Consider the following 18,608-nt stretch of genomic DNA (forward strand, 5'->3'; position numbering starts at 1 on the left):
GGGGACTTTAACACCCCTCTGACTTCACTGGATAGATCTATCACCCCAACGCAGCAAAATATACATTCCTCTCAAGTGCACATGGATCATTCACAAAGATAGACCACATGCTATGACACAAAACAAGTCTCTACAAGTTCAAGAAGATTAAAATCATATCAAGCATCTTTTCAGATCACAGTGGAATGAAATTAAAAATTAACTACAGTAAAAACACTCAAAAATATTCAAACACATGGAGGCTAAATAGCATGTTATTAAATAATGAATGGGATACAACGAGATAAAGAAAGAAATAAAAAACTTTCTGGAAACAAATGAAAATGAACACACAACAACCCAAAATCTCTGGAACACAGCAAAAGCAGTCCTGAAAGGGAAATTCATAGCACTACAGTCAGACCTTAAAAAAAGAAAAGAAAAATTAACAATAAACTATTTAATCCTACAACTTAAAGATCTAGAAAGAAAACAAAAAGAAAAGCCCAGAGTAAGTAGGAGGGAGGAAATAATAAATTTTAGAGTAGAAATAAATAAAATAGAGACTAAAAAAGCAATAAAAAAAAATCAATGCAACCAAGAGCTGGTTCTTTGAAAGGATAAACAAAATTGATAAACCATTAGCCAGACTCATCAAGAAAAAAAGAGAGAGGGCACTAATAAATAAAATCAGAAATGAAAGTGGAGAAGTAACCACTGACATCACAGAAATAAAAAGGAGTGTAAGAAAATACTATGAACAACTATATGCCAACAAGCTGGACAACGTGGATGAAACAGACAAATTCCTAGAAAAATATCATCTCCCAAAATTGAATCAGGAGGAATCAGAAAACCTGAATAGGTCAATAACAACTGATGAAATAGAAGCAGTAATCAAAAAACTCCCACCAAACAAAAGCCCAGGTCTGGATGACTTCACAGGGGAGTTTTACCAAAAATTCAAAGAAGAACTGATACCTATACTCCTCAAACTATTTCAGAAAATCCAAGAAGAAGGAACACTTCCAAACACTTTTATTTATTAAGCCAGCATTTTCCTAATTCTAAAACCAGATAAAGACACTACAAAGAAGGAGAATTACAGGCCAATATCCCTGATGAATATAGATGCTAAAACCCTCAACAAAATATTAGCAAATCGCATCCAGCAATATATTAAAAAATCACACACCATGATCAAGTGGGATTTATTCCAGGGATGCAAGGCTGGTACAATATTTGCAAATCAATAAACGTGATACATCACATAAACAAATTGAAAGACAAAAATCACATGATCATAACAATAGGCACAGAGAAGCATTCCACAAAATTCAAAACCCATTTTTGATAAAAACTCTCAGTAAAGTGGGAATAGAGGGAGCATATCTCAACATGATAAAGGCCATCTATGACAAACCTACAGGCAACATCATACTCAGTGGGCAAAAACTAAAACCATTTCTCCTCAGAACAGAAACAAGACAGGGATGCCCACTTTCACCACACCTGTTCGATATAGTACTGGAGGTGCTAGCCATAGCAATCAGACAAGAAGAAGAAATAAAAGGCATCCAAATTGGAAAAGAAGAAGTAAAACTGTCATTATTCGCAGATGACATGATATTGTACATAGAAAACCCTAAAGATTCCATCAAAAAACTACTAGACTTAATAAATGAAGTTGGCAATGTAGCAGGATACAAAACTAACACCCAGAAATCTATGGCTTTTTTATATACCAACTAGAGGCCCTGTGCACAAATTCATGCATGGGTGGGGTCCAGCTGGATTGCCCCGATCTGGGTGGAGGGGGCTGATCAGGGATGGGGCCAGCCAGGGGGAGGGGCCGGGTGGTTGGCCAGCCAGCCCCACCCCTGATTGGGTTTGGGGGGTGGCCGGGGGTAGGGGCCGCAGGTGGTTGGCCGGCCCTGCCCCCTGGTCAAACTTCCAGTCGAACTCCTGGTCGAGAGGACAATTTGCATATTAGCTTTTTATTATATAGGACAATGAATTCACAGAAAGATAAATTTTTTTTTAAATCCCATTTACCATTGCAACAAAGTAATTAAGATACCTAGGAATAAACTTAACTAAGGAGGTAAAAGATCTCTACTCAGAAAACTACAGGATGTTGAAAAAAGAGATAGAGGAAGACATAAACAAATGGAAGAATATACCGCGTTCAAGGATTGGTAGAGTCAACATCATTAAAATGTCCATACAACCCAAAGCAATCTATAGATTCAATGCAATCCCCACTAAGATACCAATGGCATATTTTACAGACCTAGAACAAACTTTTCAAAAATTCATATGGAATAAAAAAAATACCCCAAATAGCCGCAGCAATCCTGAGAAAAAAGAACAAAGTTGGATGGGTCACAATACCAGATATCAAGGTATATTACAAAGCCACTGTTCTCAAAACTGCCTGGTACTGGCACAAGAACAGACATATAGACCAATGGAATGGAACAGAGAACCCAGAAATCGACTCAAGCCATTATGCTCAGCTAATATTTGACAACGGAGACAAGAGCATACAATGGAGTCAAGACAGTCTCTTCAATAAATGGTGTTGGGAAAATTGGACAGATATTGCAAAGAAATGAAACTATACCACCAACTTACACCATACACAAAAATAAACTCAAAATGGATAAAGGGCTTAAACGTAAGATGAGAAACCATAAAAATCCTACAAGACTCCATAGGCAGCAAAATAGCAGACATATGTCATAGCAATATCTTTACCAATACAGCTCCTAGGACCATGGAAACTAAGGAGAAAATAAACAAATGGGACTACATCAAAATAAAAAGCTTCTGCACAGCAAAAGAAACCATCAACAAAACAGCAAGAAAGCCCACTGCATGGGAGAACATATTTGCCAATGTTATCTCTGATAAGGGTTTAATCTCCAAAATTTACAGGGTATTAATATAGCTTAACAAAAGGAAGATAAACAATCCAATCAAAAAATGGGTAAAGGACCTAAACAGACACTTTTCGAAAGAGGACATACAGAAGGCTGAGAGACATATGAAAACATGCTCAGAGTCACTAACCACCTGAGAGATGCAAATCAAAACCACAATGAGGTACCATCTCACACCTATCAGAATGGCTATCATCAACAAATCAACAAAGGACTAGTGCTGGCAAGGATGTGGAGAAAAAGGAACTCTCGTGTACTGCTGGTGGGAATGCAGACTGGTGCAGCCACTGTGGAGAACAGTATGGAGTTTCATCAAATTATTAAAAATGGAACTCCCATTTGACCCAGTAATCCCACTTCTAGAAATATATCCCAAGAAATCAGAAATACCAATCAGAAAGGATATATGCACCCCTATGTTCATAGCAGCACAATTTACAATAGCTAAGATTTGGAAATAGCCTAAGTGCCCATCAGCAGATGAGTGGATTAAAAAACAGTGGTACAAAACAAACAAACAAAAAAACAGTGGTACATCTATACAATGGAATATAATGAACAATATAAACCGATGAACAAAAATAGATCCAGACAAAGAGAAGCATCGAACAGACTGTCAAACTTCAGAGGGAAGGGGGTTGGGTGTGTAAATGACAAACCGAAGGACTTGTATGCTTGTATATAAGCATAACCAATGGACACAGACACTAGGAGGGTGAGGGCATGTGCTAGGGGGTGGGGATGGCCGGGGAGAGGTCAATGGGGGGAAAAGGAGACATATGTAATATTATATGTAATACTTTAAACAATAAATAATGTTTAAAAAGGTGCTACATCTACACAATGGAATACTACGCTGTTGTAAAAAAGAAGAAACTCTTACCATTTGCAACAGCATGGATGGACCTGGAGAGTATTATGCTAAGTGGAATATGCCAGTCAGAGAAAGATAAATATCACATGATCTCACTCATTTGTAGAATATAATGAACAATATAAACTGATGAACAAAAATAGAGCCAGATAAAAAAATATTTTAGAATATAATAGAAGTAACCCTGTTATTTGCAGATTTTTAATATTTCCTACAACTTTTGTGATATTATACTATGTTAGTACAGTTTTGGTAATCCTATATAATAAAGAGGTAATATGCAAATTGACCATCACTCCACCACACAAGATGGCCGCCCCCATATGGTCAAAGATGGCCGCCCCTATGTGGACACAGATGGCCACCACAAGATGGCTGGTAGGGGAGGGCAGTTGTGGGTGATCAAGCCAGCAGCAGAGGGAAGTTGGGAGGGACCAGACCTGAAAGAGAGGGCAGTTGTGGGCGATCAGGCCTGCAGCGGAGGACAATTGGGGGGGAGCGGGCTGGCAGAGGAGGGCAGTTGGGAGCAACCAGGCCTACAGGGGAGGGCAGTTGGGGGGGACCAGGCCTGTAAGGAAGGGCAGTTGGGGGGGACCAGGCCTGCAGGGGAGGACAGTTGCAGGGAACCAGGCCTGCAGGGGAGGGCAGTTAGGGGCAATTGGGCTGGCAGGGGAGGGCAGTTAGGGGCAACCAGGCTGGCAAGGGAGGGCAGTTAGGGGCAATCGGGCTGGCAGGGGAGCAGTTAGGCATCAATCAGGCTGGCAGGGGAGTGGCTAGGGGGGTGATCAGGCTGCCAGGCAGAAGCAGTTAGGGGCAATCAGGCAGGCAGGCAGGCGAGCAGTTGGGAGCCAACAGTTCTGGATTGTGAGAGGGATGTCCGACCGGGATCGGGCCTAAACGGGCAGTTGGACATCCCTCAAGGGGTCCCAGATTGAAGAGGGGGTGCAGGCTGGGCTGAGGGACATCCCCCCCATGCACGAATTTTATGCACCAGGCCTCTAGTATTATTATATTTAAAATCTTTTTTTCTTGAAATATTAATGTTTATTATATGTAATATTATATTTAAAATTGTTTTTCTTGAAATATTAATGTTTATTGCATGTACTAAATGGCTAATTATTTTGTATCTACAATCTGGTAATATATTTATTTTGTATATTGTAAAAAATAAAATAAATTAAAAATATGCTGTAGCAGACCATTGTTTAAAACCACTTTTTGGAAGGAAATCTTTCACAATATAAGACAAAAAGTTGACCTGAGGAGTTCAGAGATTAGCTTATCTGAAGATACTGAATGCTTAATAATCTTTGGGTGCTCAAAGGTGCTGTTTTAAGAGGCAGGACTCTCTAGATAGTGCTAACCGCTGGGGAATTCAGCTGCAGAAATCACTCTCCATATGCAAATATTTGTCAGAAGGGGTTTTTTAGAATAATGCAACACACCCCTATTTGGAGCTTTTTTATTTGCATTTTACCACATGCTAAAACCCCTAGGAAATTAAGACTACAGTCCCACAAAGTTTGTTTTGAGATAACATAATGAGACAAAGATAAGTTTGCCTCTCTTCTTTCTACAAAATGCCAAAAAATAATAGGCATTTTTTAAAAAAAGAACATTTAAGATTGAAGATATTTTTAATTGCAAAAAAAGTAAAACAAATTTCAGAAGTGCAAGTTAGCTGAACTCCTCTTTCCAGACTGAAGCAATCATCCCCACTAGCTAAGAAATTTTATAAGAAATAATACTTATCCATACCTAGGCTTATGGGCACTTGTTACTCCAATACCTAAGTAGGACTCATAACTATATAGAGTGTAATAACTGGAAAGGGCTGTGCATGATTTTTCAGGTATCCCTCCGTCTGTCCTGCTTTCTCAATCTCAGACCCAGGGAAGGACTTAACATTACCTCTGGGAGAGAAGTTAAGAACAGTTCACCCTCAACACCAATGTTTCAGTCTGGAGCTCAGAGTCCGTACCCAGCTGATGATCAGTACTATTTTCCCACACTGTCTTCCCTTGTTAACCTCTTTATAGCATCTGTATAGATCTGTTGCCTATATTAAGTTGGAAAATTCTTATAAGCAGAGACCATGTTGTTGTACAATGCTTTGTCTAAGATTCTGCCCAGGAATATTTTGGATGTTTAACAAATATCTGTCTGTTCATTGATTCATTCATTCAACAGATATTTACGGAATGCCTACTCTGTACCAGGTACAATTTTAGACACTAGAGGAGTAGCACAAAACAAAGCAAACAAACATCCCCTGCCCTCATGAAGCTTTTTTTTTTTTTACCAGATAGTACAGTCTATGTTCATAACAGCTCTACTTGTATTCATTCATTCATTCGTTTCTAAATATTTATGATATTTATGGAGCTTTAGCTATGAGCAGCATGCTATGCTAGGCTCTGGGGATACAGGATTCCCTGCGCTCAGGAAACTTCCAGTTGAGTTGGGGAGGCATGCCTATAAAGAAACACGAAGTGGTAAGGGGAGCATTTATTGTGTGCACTGCTACCCAGATGAGAGGCTGGGTCTGGCTGAGGGAGACATTTTTCATGGTGCTTATTTCTAAATGGACAATAAACAAATAAACAAAGACATAAAGTATGTGGAGAAGGATAAGGGACATGGAGAAAAATAAAGCAGGAAAGAAGCATAAGAGTGGTTAGGGTAGGTAATAGTTCATCAAAAACATGAAGGAAGTGAGGAAGTAAGCCTCAAGGTTACCTGCAGGAAAAATATTCCTTGCATGTCCAAGGAGGCCAACTGAGCAGAAAAGAAGTGAGAAAAGCGATGTAGGACTTTGGTGTTAACTGTGAGATGAGCAGCTAGTGAAAGGTTCTGAATAGGATAATGATATAATATACTTTACACACATATTTTACTCACTGGCTTCTGGGCCAGGGCAGCAGCATGGAGCCCGCTGAGGAGGCTGCTGAAATTATCTGGGTGGGATCTGATGGTGGTTTGGACCAGGATGGCTGTGGTGGTAGTGGTAAGAAGTTGTCAGATTATTAGATTGATTCTGAAGGCACAGTCAACAGCATTTGCTGAGAGACAGGAAGTGGTTTGTGAGAGAAAGCAAGAAGTCACAGAAGACTAATATTTTTGGCTTGAACAAATGAAGGATGGAGTTGCCATTACTGGGCTGGAGAAAAAGTTTAGGAAAGGGAACTGGACTGTTCAGTTGGAATTGTCTATCAAACAGGCAAGTACGGGGCTGATGATCAAGAGAGAGGCCCAGGCTAGAAATTTGGGAGTTGTTAGCAAAAAAATGGAATTGACAAGATAGTGGGTAGAGTAGATACACAGAAGAGAAGAGGTCCATGGACTAACCCAGGGGCACTCTAAGAGATCAGAGGTCAAGAGGAACCTGTAAAGAGAGAAGAATATAGAGTGTAATGTCCTAGAAGTAAAGAACATGCTTCAAGGAGGAAGGAGTGATCGACTGTGCCACATAAGATGAAGAACTGACCAATGATTCTACCAAGGTGACCTTGGAGGAGAGGAATTTCAGTGGAGTGGTTGGGGAGGAAGCCTGACTGGAGCAGACTCAGGAAGAATGGAGGAGCTGGAGCATAAATAGCCCTTTTTAGGAATCTTATATAATAAAAGCCTAATACGCTAAGTGTCCGGTCGGCCATTCAACCAATCAAAGCATAATATGCTAATGAGTAATATGCTAATGATATGCTAAGGCCACTCAACCGTTTGCTATGATGTGCACAGACCACCAGGGGGCAGACGCTCTGACTGGTAGGTTAGCTTGCTGCTGAGGGCCAGCCAATCAAGACTGAGCAAGACTGGCCAGACACGCCCTGGAGCCCTCCCATGGTCCTGCCCTGGCTGGCCAACTTCCCACATCCCTCCCTGGCCCTGATCGTGCATCGGTGGGGTCCCTCGGCCTGGCCTGCACCCTCTCGCAATCCGGGACCCCTTGGGGGATGTCAGAGAGCCGGTTTCCACCTGATCCCGCAGACCAGGTTGAGGGACCCCACTGGTGCAAAAATTCGTGCACCAGGCCTCTCGTGTTATCATAAAGGGGAACAGAACAAAGGGCTGTAACTTAGAGTAGAAGTGAGATCTAGACAGAACAAGTAAGATAGGAGAAATAACATGGTGGTCAAAAGAACACAGTCTCCACTCCACGCAGGGAGGGAAGCATAACTCTGTATTCCTAAGTGTGGGCTGCACAGAGTGACTTCCTTCCAGAGAGTATAATGTGGTAATGGGGGTGAGGGAGGGTAATTTAAAGTGTAGAACCTGACAGACACTACCTCAGCCATGGTTAACATCAACAGTGATAAGTCATGTAAATATCGTGTAACTCTGATGTGATGTAATGAAAGCGGTACTTTACCGCTGTGGCCTACCTCTCCCAAATCCATAATCTCAATCTAATCATGAGGAAAATATCAGACAAATTTCAGTCAAGGGTCATTCTGCAAAGCATTAGACCAGTACTGACCAATACTCCTCAAAACTGTCAATGTCACCAAAAACTAGAAAAGTCTGAGAAACTATCACAGCAAGAAGAGCAGAAGGACACATGACAACTAAATATGACGGGTGTCCTGGATGGGACCCTGGAAGACAGGAAGGATGTCTGGTAAAAATGAAGGAAATCTCAATAGTGTATGGACTTTGATAATAGTGTGTCAACAATGTAACAGATGTGTCATACCAATGTAAGATGTTAATAATAAGGGAAACTGGATGCAGAGTAGATGGGAAAGACATAGAATATATTGAAACTCTTTGTACTATCTTCTAAATTTTTCTGTAAATTTAAAACTGTTCTAAACAATTCTATTTAAACATTTGTTTATTTATTTTATTTTTTTAAATATATTTTTATTGATTTTAGAGAGGAAGGGAGAGGGAGAGAGAGCTAGAATCATCAATGATGAGAGAGAATCATTGATCAGCTGTCTCCTGCATGCCCCACACTGGGGATTGAAGCCACAACCCAGGCATGTGCCCTTGATCAGAACTGAATCCGGGACCCTTCAATCTGCTGACCGATGCTCTATCCACTGAGCCAAACAGGCTAGGGCAATTTAAACATTTTTTAAAAAAGAGCATAGGTGTCCGGCCAGTGTAGCTCAATGATTGAGCATTGACCTTTGAACCAGGAGGTCACAGTTCAATTCCTGGTCAGGGTACATGTGGGCTTGATCCCCAGTATTGAGTGTGCAGGAGGTAGCCGACCAATGATCCTCTCTCATCATTGATGTTTCTACCTCTCTCTCCCTCTCCCTTCCTCTCTGAAAACAATAAAGACATATTTAATAAGACAATAAAATAAATAAATAAGAGCATAGATAGGCTCTGGACTCTGACCTTCTGGTTAGAATCCTGTGATTTACTGGACTATGGCTTGAGGTAAATTACTTAAATTCTCTGATAGTTTCTCTGTCTATAAAATGGAAATAGAAAGAATAACGACCTCATAGATAAATGAGATAATCCATGTAAAGTGCTTAACACACAGTATATAGAAAATAGTAAACACTCAATATATGGCAGCTCTTCTTCTTATTATTATTACTATGTAAAATTTTATTGAATACTCAAATACACATTTAATGTGATTTTACATTTAATTTGTTTTAAAGTAATTAATAACTTCTGTGATAATTTTATTTCCTTTTTGAGTGGAAGAAAATGGAATATAACTATTATATAGTACTTGTAAAAAGGGTTTCCTTCTCAGTGTATCATTGAAGTGCTCCAAACAACTTAATTCAAATACCAGTCTATTGTAATGGACTGAAATGAGTGGTCACCAGAGGCTCTGTATACATGACATCGTGTCTATAAAGTAGTATAAGATAAATACCATTTTCCAATGAGAGCTCTACTTTCATTGTAAAGCCAATAAAAACACCAACCAGAGAATATGTTAGCTTGTGATTATACTCTTTTAAATAACAATACTTGATAAAATTGATTTGAAGATTATTACGTAGAATTTGTTTAAAGATAAAAAGAACTAAGTGGAGTAGTGAGAGAGTGTGGTGAAATAACTGTTACATTAGGATGCTATCAAAGAGGAGAATTTGACCTAAACAATGGCTTCCAACCAGGCTGCACATCACCGATAGGGCTTGGCAAAAAAAAACACCCAGAAAGATGCTGGACCCTCCATGCAGACTTACTGTATCAACAGCTCCAGGGGGGAGAGCCTGGGCACTGGTGTCTTTAAAAGATGGCATGGGATTCCAGTTTGTGAACAACTGGTCTTCTATCTTGTTGTGTATACCCTGATCACATCACATAGGCTGCCACATGATTCACCTCTGTCCGAGCTGCCTTTGTCACCATCATCAAGAATCATCATCAGCTCGAGACAGTCTTACCTGTGACTTTTTAAAATATTTTTAAATATATTTTATTGATTTTTTACAGAGAGGAAGGGAGAGGGATAGAGAGCTAGAAACATCGATGAGAGGGAAACATCGACCAGCTGCCTCCTGCACACCCCCCACTGGGTATGTGCCCGCAACCAAGGTACATGCCCTTGACCGGAATCGAACCTGGGACCCTTGAGTCCGCAGGCTGACGCTCTATCCACTGAGCCAAACCGATTTTAAAGTATTACATTACCTGTTACTATTATAGTTGTTTTTTTATATGGAATTTTGGACCCTCTGTTTCCTCAGGCTCTCCACTGTCTTGAGCATAAAAGGGACTGTCTTCTCAATTCAGTCCCCCAACACTCTCTTCTCCCACTTCTAAGCCAAGTTTTCCCTCCCTGCACCCTTCCCCCTCTTTCTCTTTTAATGGCCAGTAGAGAAACTCAGCACATTTAACACAGGCAGTTGCCCTCAACTACCCTGAACGGAGCCGGTCTTCCCTTCTTGCTGAGCCAACAATTCTTGAAGCAGCTGGTGTGCTCCAAGTCTCCTTTCAGAGCGCGGTGGTCCAGGCTGTCAGTAGGCACCACCCCCTGCACAATGAACGGTAGCTGGGGAAGCAAGAAGGAGGCGTTCCCCTATGACAGAGTGAGTATACAAAGGAACAGTGGCCGGACTGCATGTAAAGATGCAACTCTGACCCACACCATGTGTTAACCAGCCTAGGAAGCCAATCTACCACCTGTAGGAACCAGTCCGGGAAGTCAAATTAGTATCTGTAGCCTCTAGTCAGGAAGCCAAAACAATAACCCCTGTAGAAATCAGGCCCAAATGGTCAGGACTTGATTAATACTAACAGCTTCCCTAAGTTTTGCCCCTGCTTCCAACTTTGGGTAAACGGGAGAAAGTCAAATACGCAACCTGCACAACCACACAGAATGCCCCACTTCTAGTTAGTCCCTATGCAGTGTCCTCATGCCAACAGCCTCCAATGAGGGCAGAGCCAAAGCCTCCCCCGTCTTCCATTGTTAAGCTTTTCTGCTCCTCTGCCTGCCTTGGCATCTCTGTCAAATGCAAGTGATGCTGGCTGACTTCCTTGCTTGGAATAAGGAGCCTTTGTTTGTTCTCGTGTGGGTGGTCTTCACTTCTTCCCACAGCTAGGAAAATGGGGCTGTAGGCTTAAAATGGCTCACTGAATTGTTCTTTCTTGGCAGAAATGGCCATACGGGAGGGAGGCTGGAGAGGGTAGCAGAAAGAGCACAGTGGTACCTGTGACTTGGAGGAGGTCATGGTTGGGAAGTGGGAAGTACAGAGTGGCTGGGAGAGGGCACAGGCTCTGGATCCAGGCTGCCAAGGTTCAAGTCCCGGCTCTGCCACGTCCTAGCTGTGTCAATTTGCCAAGTTAACTAATTTGTACCACCGTTTCCTCGCCTGTGAAAACGTTGGTGGTGATAATATCACCTGCTTCATTGGGCAATTTGAAGAATTATATGAGATAACCCATGTAAAATAGGAATATATGAATTTCAATGGTGAGAGAGAAGAGGGGAGAGAGGGAAAGAAAGAGAGACCCACCAACACTGGGCTGAACTTCTGGAAAGCCGCAGTGGTCCTGGGCTGATTACTAACTGCCTCTTTTAAATGAGACATATGTGCTTCCACTTCCCACGTTTCCACCAACCAGCCTCACTCATTTATAATACCGTACTTTCCAGCGTATAAGACAACTGGGCGTATAAGATTTTCCTGGGTTAAAAAGTCGTTTTATATGCCGGAAAATATGGTAGTCCAATATATCTAATCCCATTAATATAGTCCAATATACCTTATTTTCCGGCGTATAAAATGACTTTTTAACCCAGGAAAATCTTATACGCCCAGTCGTCTTATACGCCGGAAAGTACGGTACCTACCTGGCCTCATTTGCTACCTGTGGACTGGGCTAAGTACATTTTTCTTTCACAAAATTAGTAACCCTAGGAAACCAGTGGGTGCAAAAACCGCCAATGCCATCATCCATTTCAAAAAGATCTGGTTTGGGCCCAACCGGTGTGGCTCAGTGGTTGAGTCCAACCATGAACCTGGAGGCCACTGTTCGATTCCCGGTCAGGGCACATGCCTGGGTTTCAGGCTTGACCCCACTGTAGGGCATGCTGAAGGCAGCCGATCAATGATTCTCTCTCATCGTTGATGTTTCTATCTCTCTCTCCCTCTCCCTTTCTCTCTAAGATCAATAAAATATATATGTTTTGGGAGGGATCTTATTCCTCAAAGATAACTTGGAAATTTCTATGCTTTCCAGAAATCAAAGACTTGAGTATACTTTTCTGAGGCATTTATTTAAAGGTTATAATTTAAAATTACAGAGCTTATGATACACAAATAATTTTTATGTAACTAGAAGCCCAATGCCACATTCCAGAAAGTGTGACCATATTCATGAACAACGATTAAAACTTTTTCCCCTCCTAGGCCTTCTGCTATTCTTCGTAAGAAAAACAGCACTTTCAGAGAATTAAGGCTAAGTTGTTTTGACATAATTGTTTTTATTTTCAACTGAAATTCCATGTGGCATCATAGAGTATCAAATCTAACCCAAAACGCCTGTGCTTAACAAAACAAAGATTTTGGTCTGAATCATTTCTGGCGATCACACTCAACACTTGCAACAGGCAGTGTCACAGCCTCCCAATGACTGCATAAAACGGGGTTCCGAAGCCAACTTTCCGGACTCAAATAAAAAGCCATTTCTCTAGCATACACCTTCATTCCATCGCATTGGGTAAATAAGGTGATTAAGAAAACGGAGAGCCACGCTGATTACAGATAGCATTTTACTTTCTCATTTCACCTGCCAATTTAAGGTGGTCACTTGAGAGTGCACTGAACACACCAGTCCAGGATAACTTACTGACGAGAAAACATCACATCACAGACATTCTGGTTTACAATACTCTGAGCAAAGGAAGACAGGAACGCTCGACAAATATTAGATGGTTTCACGCGGGCTGCTGTTTTTCCCCAAGCCTCTGTTCACTTAACCTTGCAGCCACACTCCAGGTTTCTTGCAAAGAGAAGGGGTAGCTTTGGGGCGGGTCTCGGGGAAGGTGGTGTCCTTCCAAGGCCACGAAAGGGCAGCTTCCCTGTGGGAACCACCCAGAGGCTGCTGCTACCTGGGGCCCTTCCCCGCCGTCCAGGACCGCGTAGACGCCCTGCACCGCGCAGAGCTGCCCCGCAGCGCGGGCGGGCGGGACGGAGCGTGCGCGCGGGGGCCCCGCCGCCCCTCCCGGCCGCGGCCGCTCCCGCCCCGCGACAGCACTCACCCAGGCCGCGCCAGCCCAGCGCGCCGTCGCAGCTGTCCAGGATGGCACACAGCTCGCCCAGCAGCGCGGGCGGCAGGTCGAACAGCTGGGTGTGCACCGAGAGCGCGCCGCCGGCCCCGCAGCTCCCCGCCGCCGCCCAGGCCATGGCTCGGCCGCCGGAGACCAGGGGCCCGGAGGTGGAGGGATGCGGGGCCCAGGCCTCTGCACGCCCCGCGAGGGGCCGTTACACAACCGCGGAAATCCTGCTTCCCCGGCGGCGGCCCAGACGGCACCACACGCCGGACCCGGGTCCTGAAGGGGCGGGCCCTACATGACGCAAAGTGCCGCTCCCCTCCGAGGCCCCCGGGGACGCCCGGCTCGGCCCTGGGGTCACCAGGCCTCTGCTGGTTCCTGGTCATTGGCTTTCAGTTTTGAAGAGTTGTTGTTGTTTGTTGTTGTTGTTGTTGTTGTTTTCATTCTTCTGGGGTTGGGACATGACTGAAGTCAAAGCAAAGAGTGAAAGCTGGAGGAAAACCAGGAGTGCAGAAGGAATGGAGAGTCTGCCTGTCCTGGCATGACTGCCTCCTGGCGTGGATGGAGATGAGGCCTGTCATTACTTATTTACCAAGTTTACTTCTTTTTATCTTGTCAAAACCGGTACAGTGAGGAACACTTGGGTAACCCAGAACAAAATGGGAAGAATAAAATAATCACTCATAGCCCAACTGTGTTGAAGACAACCAGCAACCACTCCAAACGTTTTGGCACATTTTCCTCCCACCTTTTACTGAATGTGAACAGATTAACGTGCGTATAGGAACTGGTTATTGGAAAAGATGGGCACAAATGCCAACCATAGAAAAACAAGAGACAGAAAAAGTAGAATAAAATCGTAGTGATTTTCTTCACGAGGCTGCCTCTTTCTACACACTGCATTTGGTTTTCCTGTGTTCTCTTTTCTCTGAGCTTCCTGGATGAAACATTGTTTGACCACGTTGTTCTTCCTCAAAGGGCTTACCAGCGATCTTCCTTTTGCTTTCAACATGGAGTTTAAGTAAAATTGACTGTTGTTTTGAAATCTTCTACCGTTATGCGGTAATATCCCCCCCCGCCCCCCCAAGCGGGCATTACACAAATGCTACTGACAAAAAGAGATGCTTCGAAAGTGATGAGGAAAATCCCAACCTTCATGACTGAAGAGTGGACCATGACCATTAACTGAAAAAATGTCAACACCTACTTGAAATCTTGCAGATTTGCAGTCTTTAGGAATGGCGCCCCCTAGATATCAACAGTGATGATACACTATCATTAGTACTATCTGAATATTCACGCTGTCAGCTTAAGTATTAGGTAACATCTTCTTAAAAATGAGTAAAGGCAATACTGTTTGGGCAAGAGTTTCTATATCCCTTTGTTCGAATGGCTAAGATTTTATGGTCAACCTGTACATGCTTAAGAAACCCTATGCTTCTCAAAGGGACTACCTGAATAAGGTGAGTAATGAAGCAGCACACGATTAAGTATTTGGTAGCTCTTGAATTGCTAGAACAGGGGAGTCAAACCCAGATACACAGAGGAGCCAGGAAATCATTGTAGATGAATGAAGCCGTCATCAAGGCCTGCTTTGCCAAATTTTCTGATTTACAAAGAAGCAAGAATTTTATGTGAAAGCCAGATTATGTGAAATCTATAGAGATTATGTGAAACCTCTTGTATTTTCAATGTCAGACCATGCTTCCTCCCTATTCCCTAGAACTGCCTTTGAGTTTTGAATTCTGTATCAACAAATTATATCACTCATTATACCTTTTTCGTGTTTGTTTGTTTTAGAGGGGAGAGGAGGGGGAAGAGGGAGAGATAGAAACACCAATGAGAGTGAAGCATGGATCAGCTGCCACTTGCACATCCTCTACTGGGGATCAAGCTCCAAACCCAGGCCTGTGCCCTGACTGGGAATTGAACTTGGTGCATGGGACGTCCCTCAGCCAACTGAGAGCCACACTGGCCAGGCATCATTCAGTATACTCTTCACTCTTGCTGTCATCCTCTGCTACCCCCACCTCAATTCCAACTCCTCATTTTTAGACAATATAGCTCCTTCTCACTGTAATTATCTTCCATACTAATCCTGTCTTAATCCTTGGTGACTTAAAATATATGTAGAATAGATTGTGATCTTTCCAGCACTTTGGACTCTCAGTTCCTTGACTCCTTCTTCAGTGATTTTATCCTGCACCCAATTTCAGTCACTCATTCGCATGAACATCCCCTAGAATTTGTCATTGTCAACAACTGCACCCCATCCATACTTTATGAATCCACTCTCTGACCACACCACCTGTCCTTGCAGTGCATTCCCTCTAGTGCTCTGACCTCAGCAATCCTTCCTTCTCACCAGAATACCAAACCCAAATCTTTTTAAAATATATTTTTATTGATTTTTGAGAGGAAGGGAGAGAGAGAAAACATCAATGATGAGAGAGAATCATTGATTGGCTGCCTCCTGCATGTCCCTCCCCTCCTCTTCCCCCCTCATGTGCCCTGACTGGGAAAAGAACTGTGACTTCTGGTTCATAGATTGATGCTTAAACACTTAGCCACACTGGCTGGGTGCCAATCCAAAGTCTTGCCATTCCATCTCTGGTCCCATCCTCTTGAGGTCCTCATTTTTCTCCTTATCCATAAAGTCCACACTCGATTATTATAATCCCTCCTTTGCATATGCTCTCCATTTTCGTGCTCCTTCCTCACTTTATTGAACTCTCTTGACAAATCTACCCTCCTGATTAAATCTAATTTTCTAATTTTTGGCTCTGCACCCATGCATCTAAGTGTAGCTGGGGGGAAGAGGGGGAATCCAAACCCTGTTAATTGGATTCAGTTTAAAATCAAAGCCATGACTCTCAGATTGGTCCTTGATGCTGCCAAGCAGTTACACGATGTACCTTTAGTCCATTTACTCTTCCAGTCTCCTTGACAACTGTTTCATGCCTTCTCTTCTCAAGTCACATAATCTTCTCCCCAATCTTCAGGCTCTGCTGATGATCTTGAGAGTATTTCTTGAGAATACTGATGCATCAGGAGAAAACATCCACAGGATCTCACTAACATGTCCATTTACCTACCAGCATTTGTACCAACATACATTCTCCCCTCTTTTCCAAGACTGATTTACCTAGGCTCCTATCTTAGTCTAATATCTTCACTTGTGCACGAGGTCCTATCTCCTGTCCCTGCTCAAAGACATCAAGGGCAGCTGTTTCCCTCTCTGCCATATAATCAATATCTCATTCTTTGCTGATCAATTCCATCAGCATACAAATACGATGTTATTTCTTCTCACCTTAAAACAAAACAAAACCTCTTTGATGCTACTTTCCTCTTCTAACAACCATCCCATTTCTTTGCTCCCTTCTGTAGTGAAATGTTGAATATTCTTACTGTCTCTAATTTTTCTCCTCTGCTCTTCTCTTAAACTCACTCTACTTAGAACCACCATCACTCACCTTACTCCACTGAAATTGCTCTCTTCAGGGCCACCTACGTCCACATCATTGCTAAATATAATAGTTTTCAGTCTCCATCTTACTTGACCTGTTAGTAAATTTTGACACAGTTGACCACCTCCTCCTTCTTGGACACTTTCTTCAGTTGTCTTCCACATTCTCATACATTTCCCCTTACTTCACTAGTCACTCTTCAACTTTCTTTATTGTTCCTCTTCTTCCAGGGCTCTGTCCATGGTTCTTCTCTCTATCTATACTCACTCCTTTGGTGATCTCAACCAGTGCTGAGGCTTTAAATACCATTCACCTCCTGAGAACTGGCATATATGTTTAACCCAGATCTGTCTGTTGAACTCCAGACTCATGTCCAAAATTGAACTCTTGATCATGCCTCCTGAATCTGCTTTTACTCACATTTGCCCCCTCTAGATTACTCTGTTCTTCCAGTTGCTCGAACCAAAAACTAAAGTCACCCTTGACTTCTACATGTCTTCACAGCCCACGTTCAATCCACCGGCAAATCCTACTGATTCTATTCAGACTGTATCTAGAATTTGACACTTTTCCCCACCTCCACTGCTGCCACCCCAGGCTTGAGTCATCATGTCTTGTCTGATCGCTGTAGTTGTCCCCTAACTAAAAGTAGCTTTCACTGTTGCTTCCTACAGGCTTTCTTCAACACTGCATCCAGATTGACCCTTTTAAATCAAATCTGATTATGTCTCTCCTCTGTTCAAAACCCAACACTGGCTTCTAATTTCAGTCAGAATAAAAAACTCTTTATACTGTCTGAATTCTCTCTCGCCCTGCCCCTCTGCTCTGTTACCCTCTGATATTGTTTCTTTGTTCATTCTACTTTAGCCACACTGCCTCCTTGCTGGTTCTTGAACACACCAGGTCGAGTCCCACGTTGGAGCCTTTGGGCTTGCTATTCCTTTGCCTGGTATGCTCTTATCACATGGCTAAGGCCTACCCTGACCTCCAAATTTAAAATTACAGTGGTCTGTACACTGAGATTCAGGTTGGCATGTGACTGATATCGGCAATAATATATGGCTTTGAGGGGACCAAGTCTCATTCAGATCTTTCAATCTTTCTCTGGATCTGAATGATTAACATTTTAGGTTCAAGGATTATTGGTGATTTTATTTCTTACCCGTGTTTTCCGAATTCCCAAAAGTTAAATTGCATTGTATCCAACGATTAGAAAATTCTGAAGTCTAGAAAATAATTTCTTCCAACACGTCCATGGTTGATCCCATTTGATGGTTTCTTTTCCTTTTTATTCATTTAATTATTTTATAAGAGAAAGTTTATTTAGAAAGTCACAGAGGTAGAAGATATGGGCTCAGACACCAAGTTACAGAGGCAAAAGAAGGGCCATTGGAGCTTAGGGGAGAGAAAGGCCAGGAAAACCCAGCGGGGAAAAGGGGGTGGGGAAAGGAGTGGGGTAGCTCCATAGGGAAAGCTGCCACTATTTTCTTTTTAAATTATTTTCATGGCCCTTTGCACCTCAGGGTGTACTGCTATAATAACTTGTCCCTAGCTATCACTGACTTTGAAAATCTGATTTTTATAATCAAATAATTTTCAGCCAAGGGCTTTCATGCTAATTTCAATATTAG

General features: G+C 42.5%; 1 protein-coding gene across 1 annotated transcript in view; it reads right to left on the reverse strand.

Annotated features, from left to right (window-relative positions):
* Window positions 1-13,893, reverse strand: part of IRAK3 (interleukin 1 receptor associated kinase 3) — a 60,697-nt gene extending 46,804 nt beyond the window's left edge. The window contains 4 exon segments of the mRNA XM_054718885.1: window positions 13,496-13,706; window positions 13,708-13,740; window positions 13,742-13,788; window positions 13,791-13,893. Of these exon segments, the coding sequence (XP_054574860.1) occupies window positions 13,496-13,706; window positions 13,708-13,740; window positions 13,742-13,788; window positions 13,791-13,893 (394 nt within the window).
* Window positions 13,894-18,608: the final 4,715 nt, after the last annotated feature.

The sequence above is a fragment of the Eptesicus fuscus genome, chromosome 7 (genome assembly GCF_027574615.1).
Source record: "Eptesicus fuscus isolate TK198812 chromosome 7, DD_ASM_mEF_20220401, whole genome shotgun sequence".
In the NCBI taxonomy this organism is placed as follows: domain Eukaryota; kingdom Metazoa; phylum Chordata; class Mammalia; order Chiroptera; family Vespertilionidae; genus Eptesicus; species Eptesicus fuscus.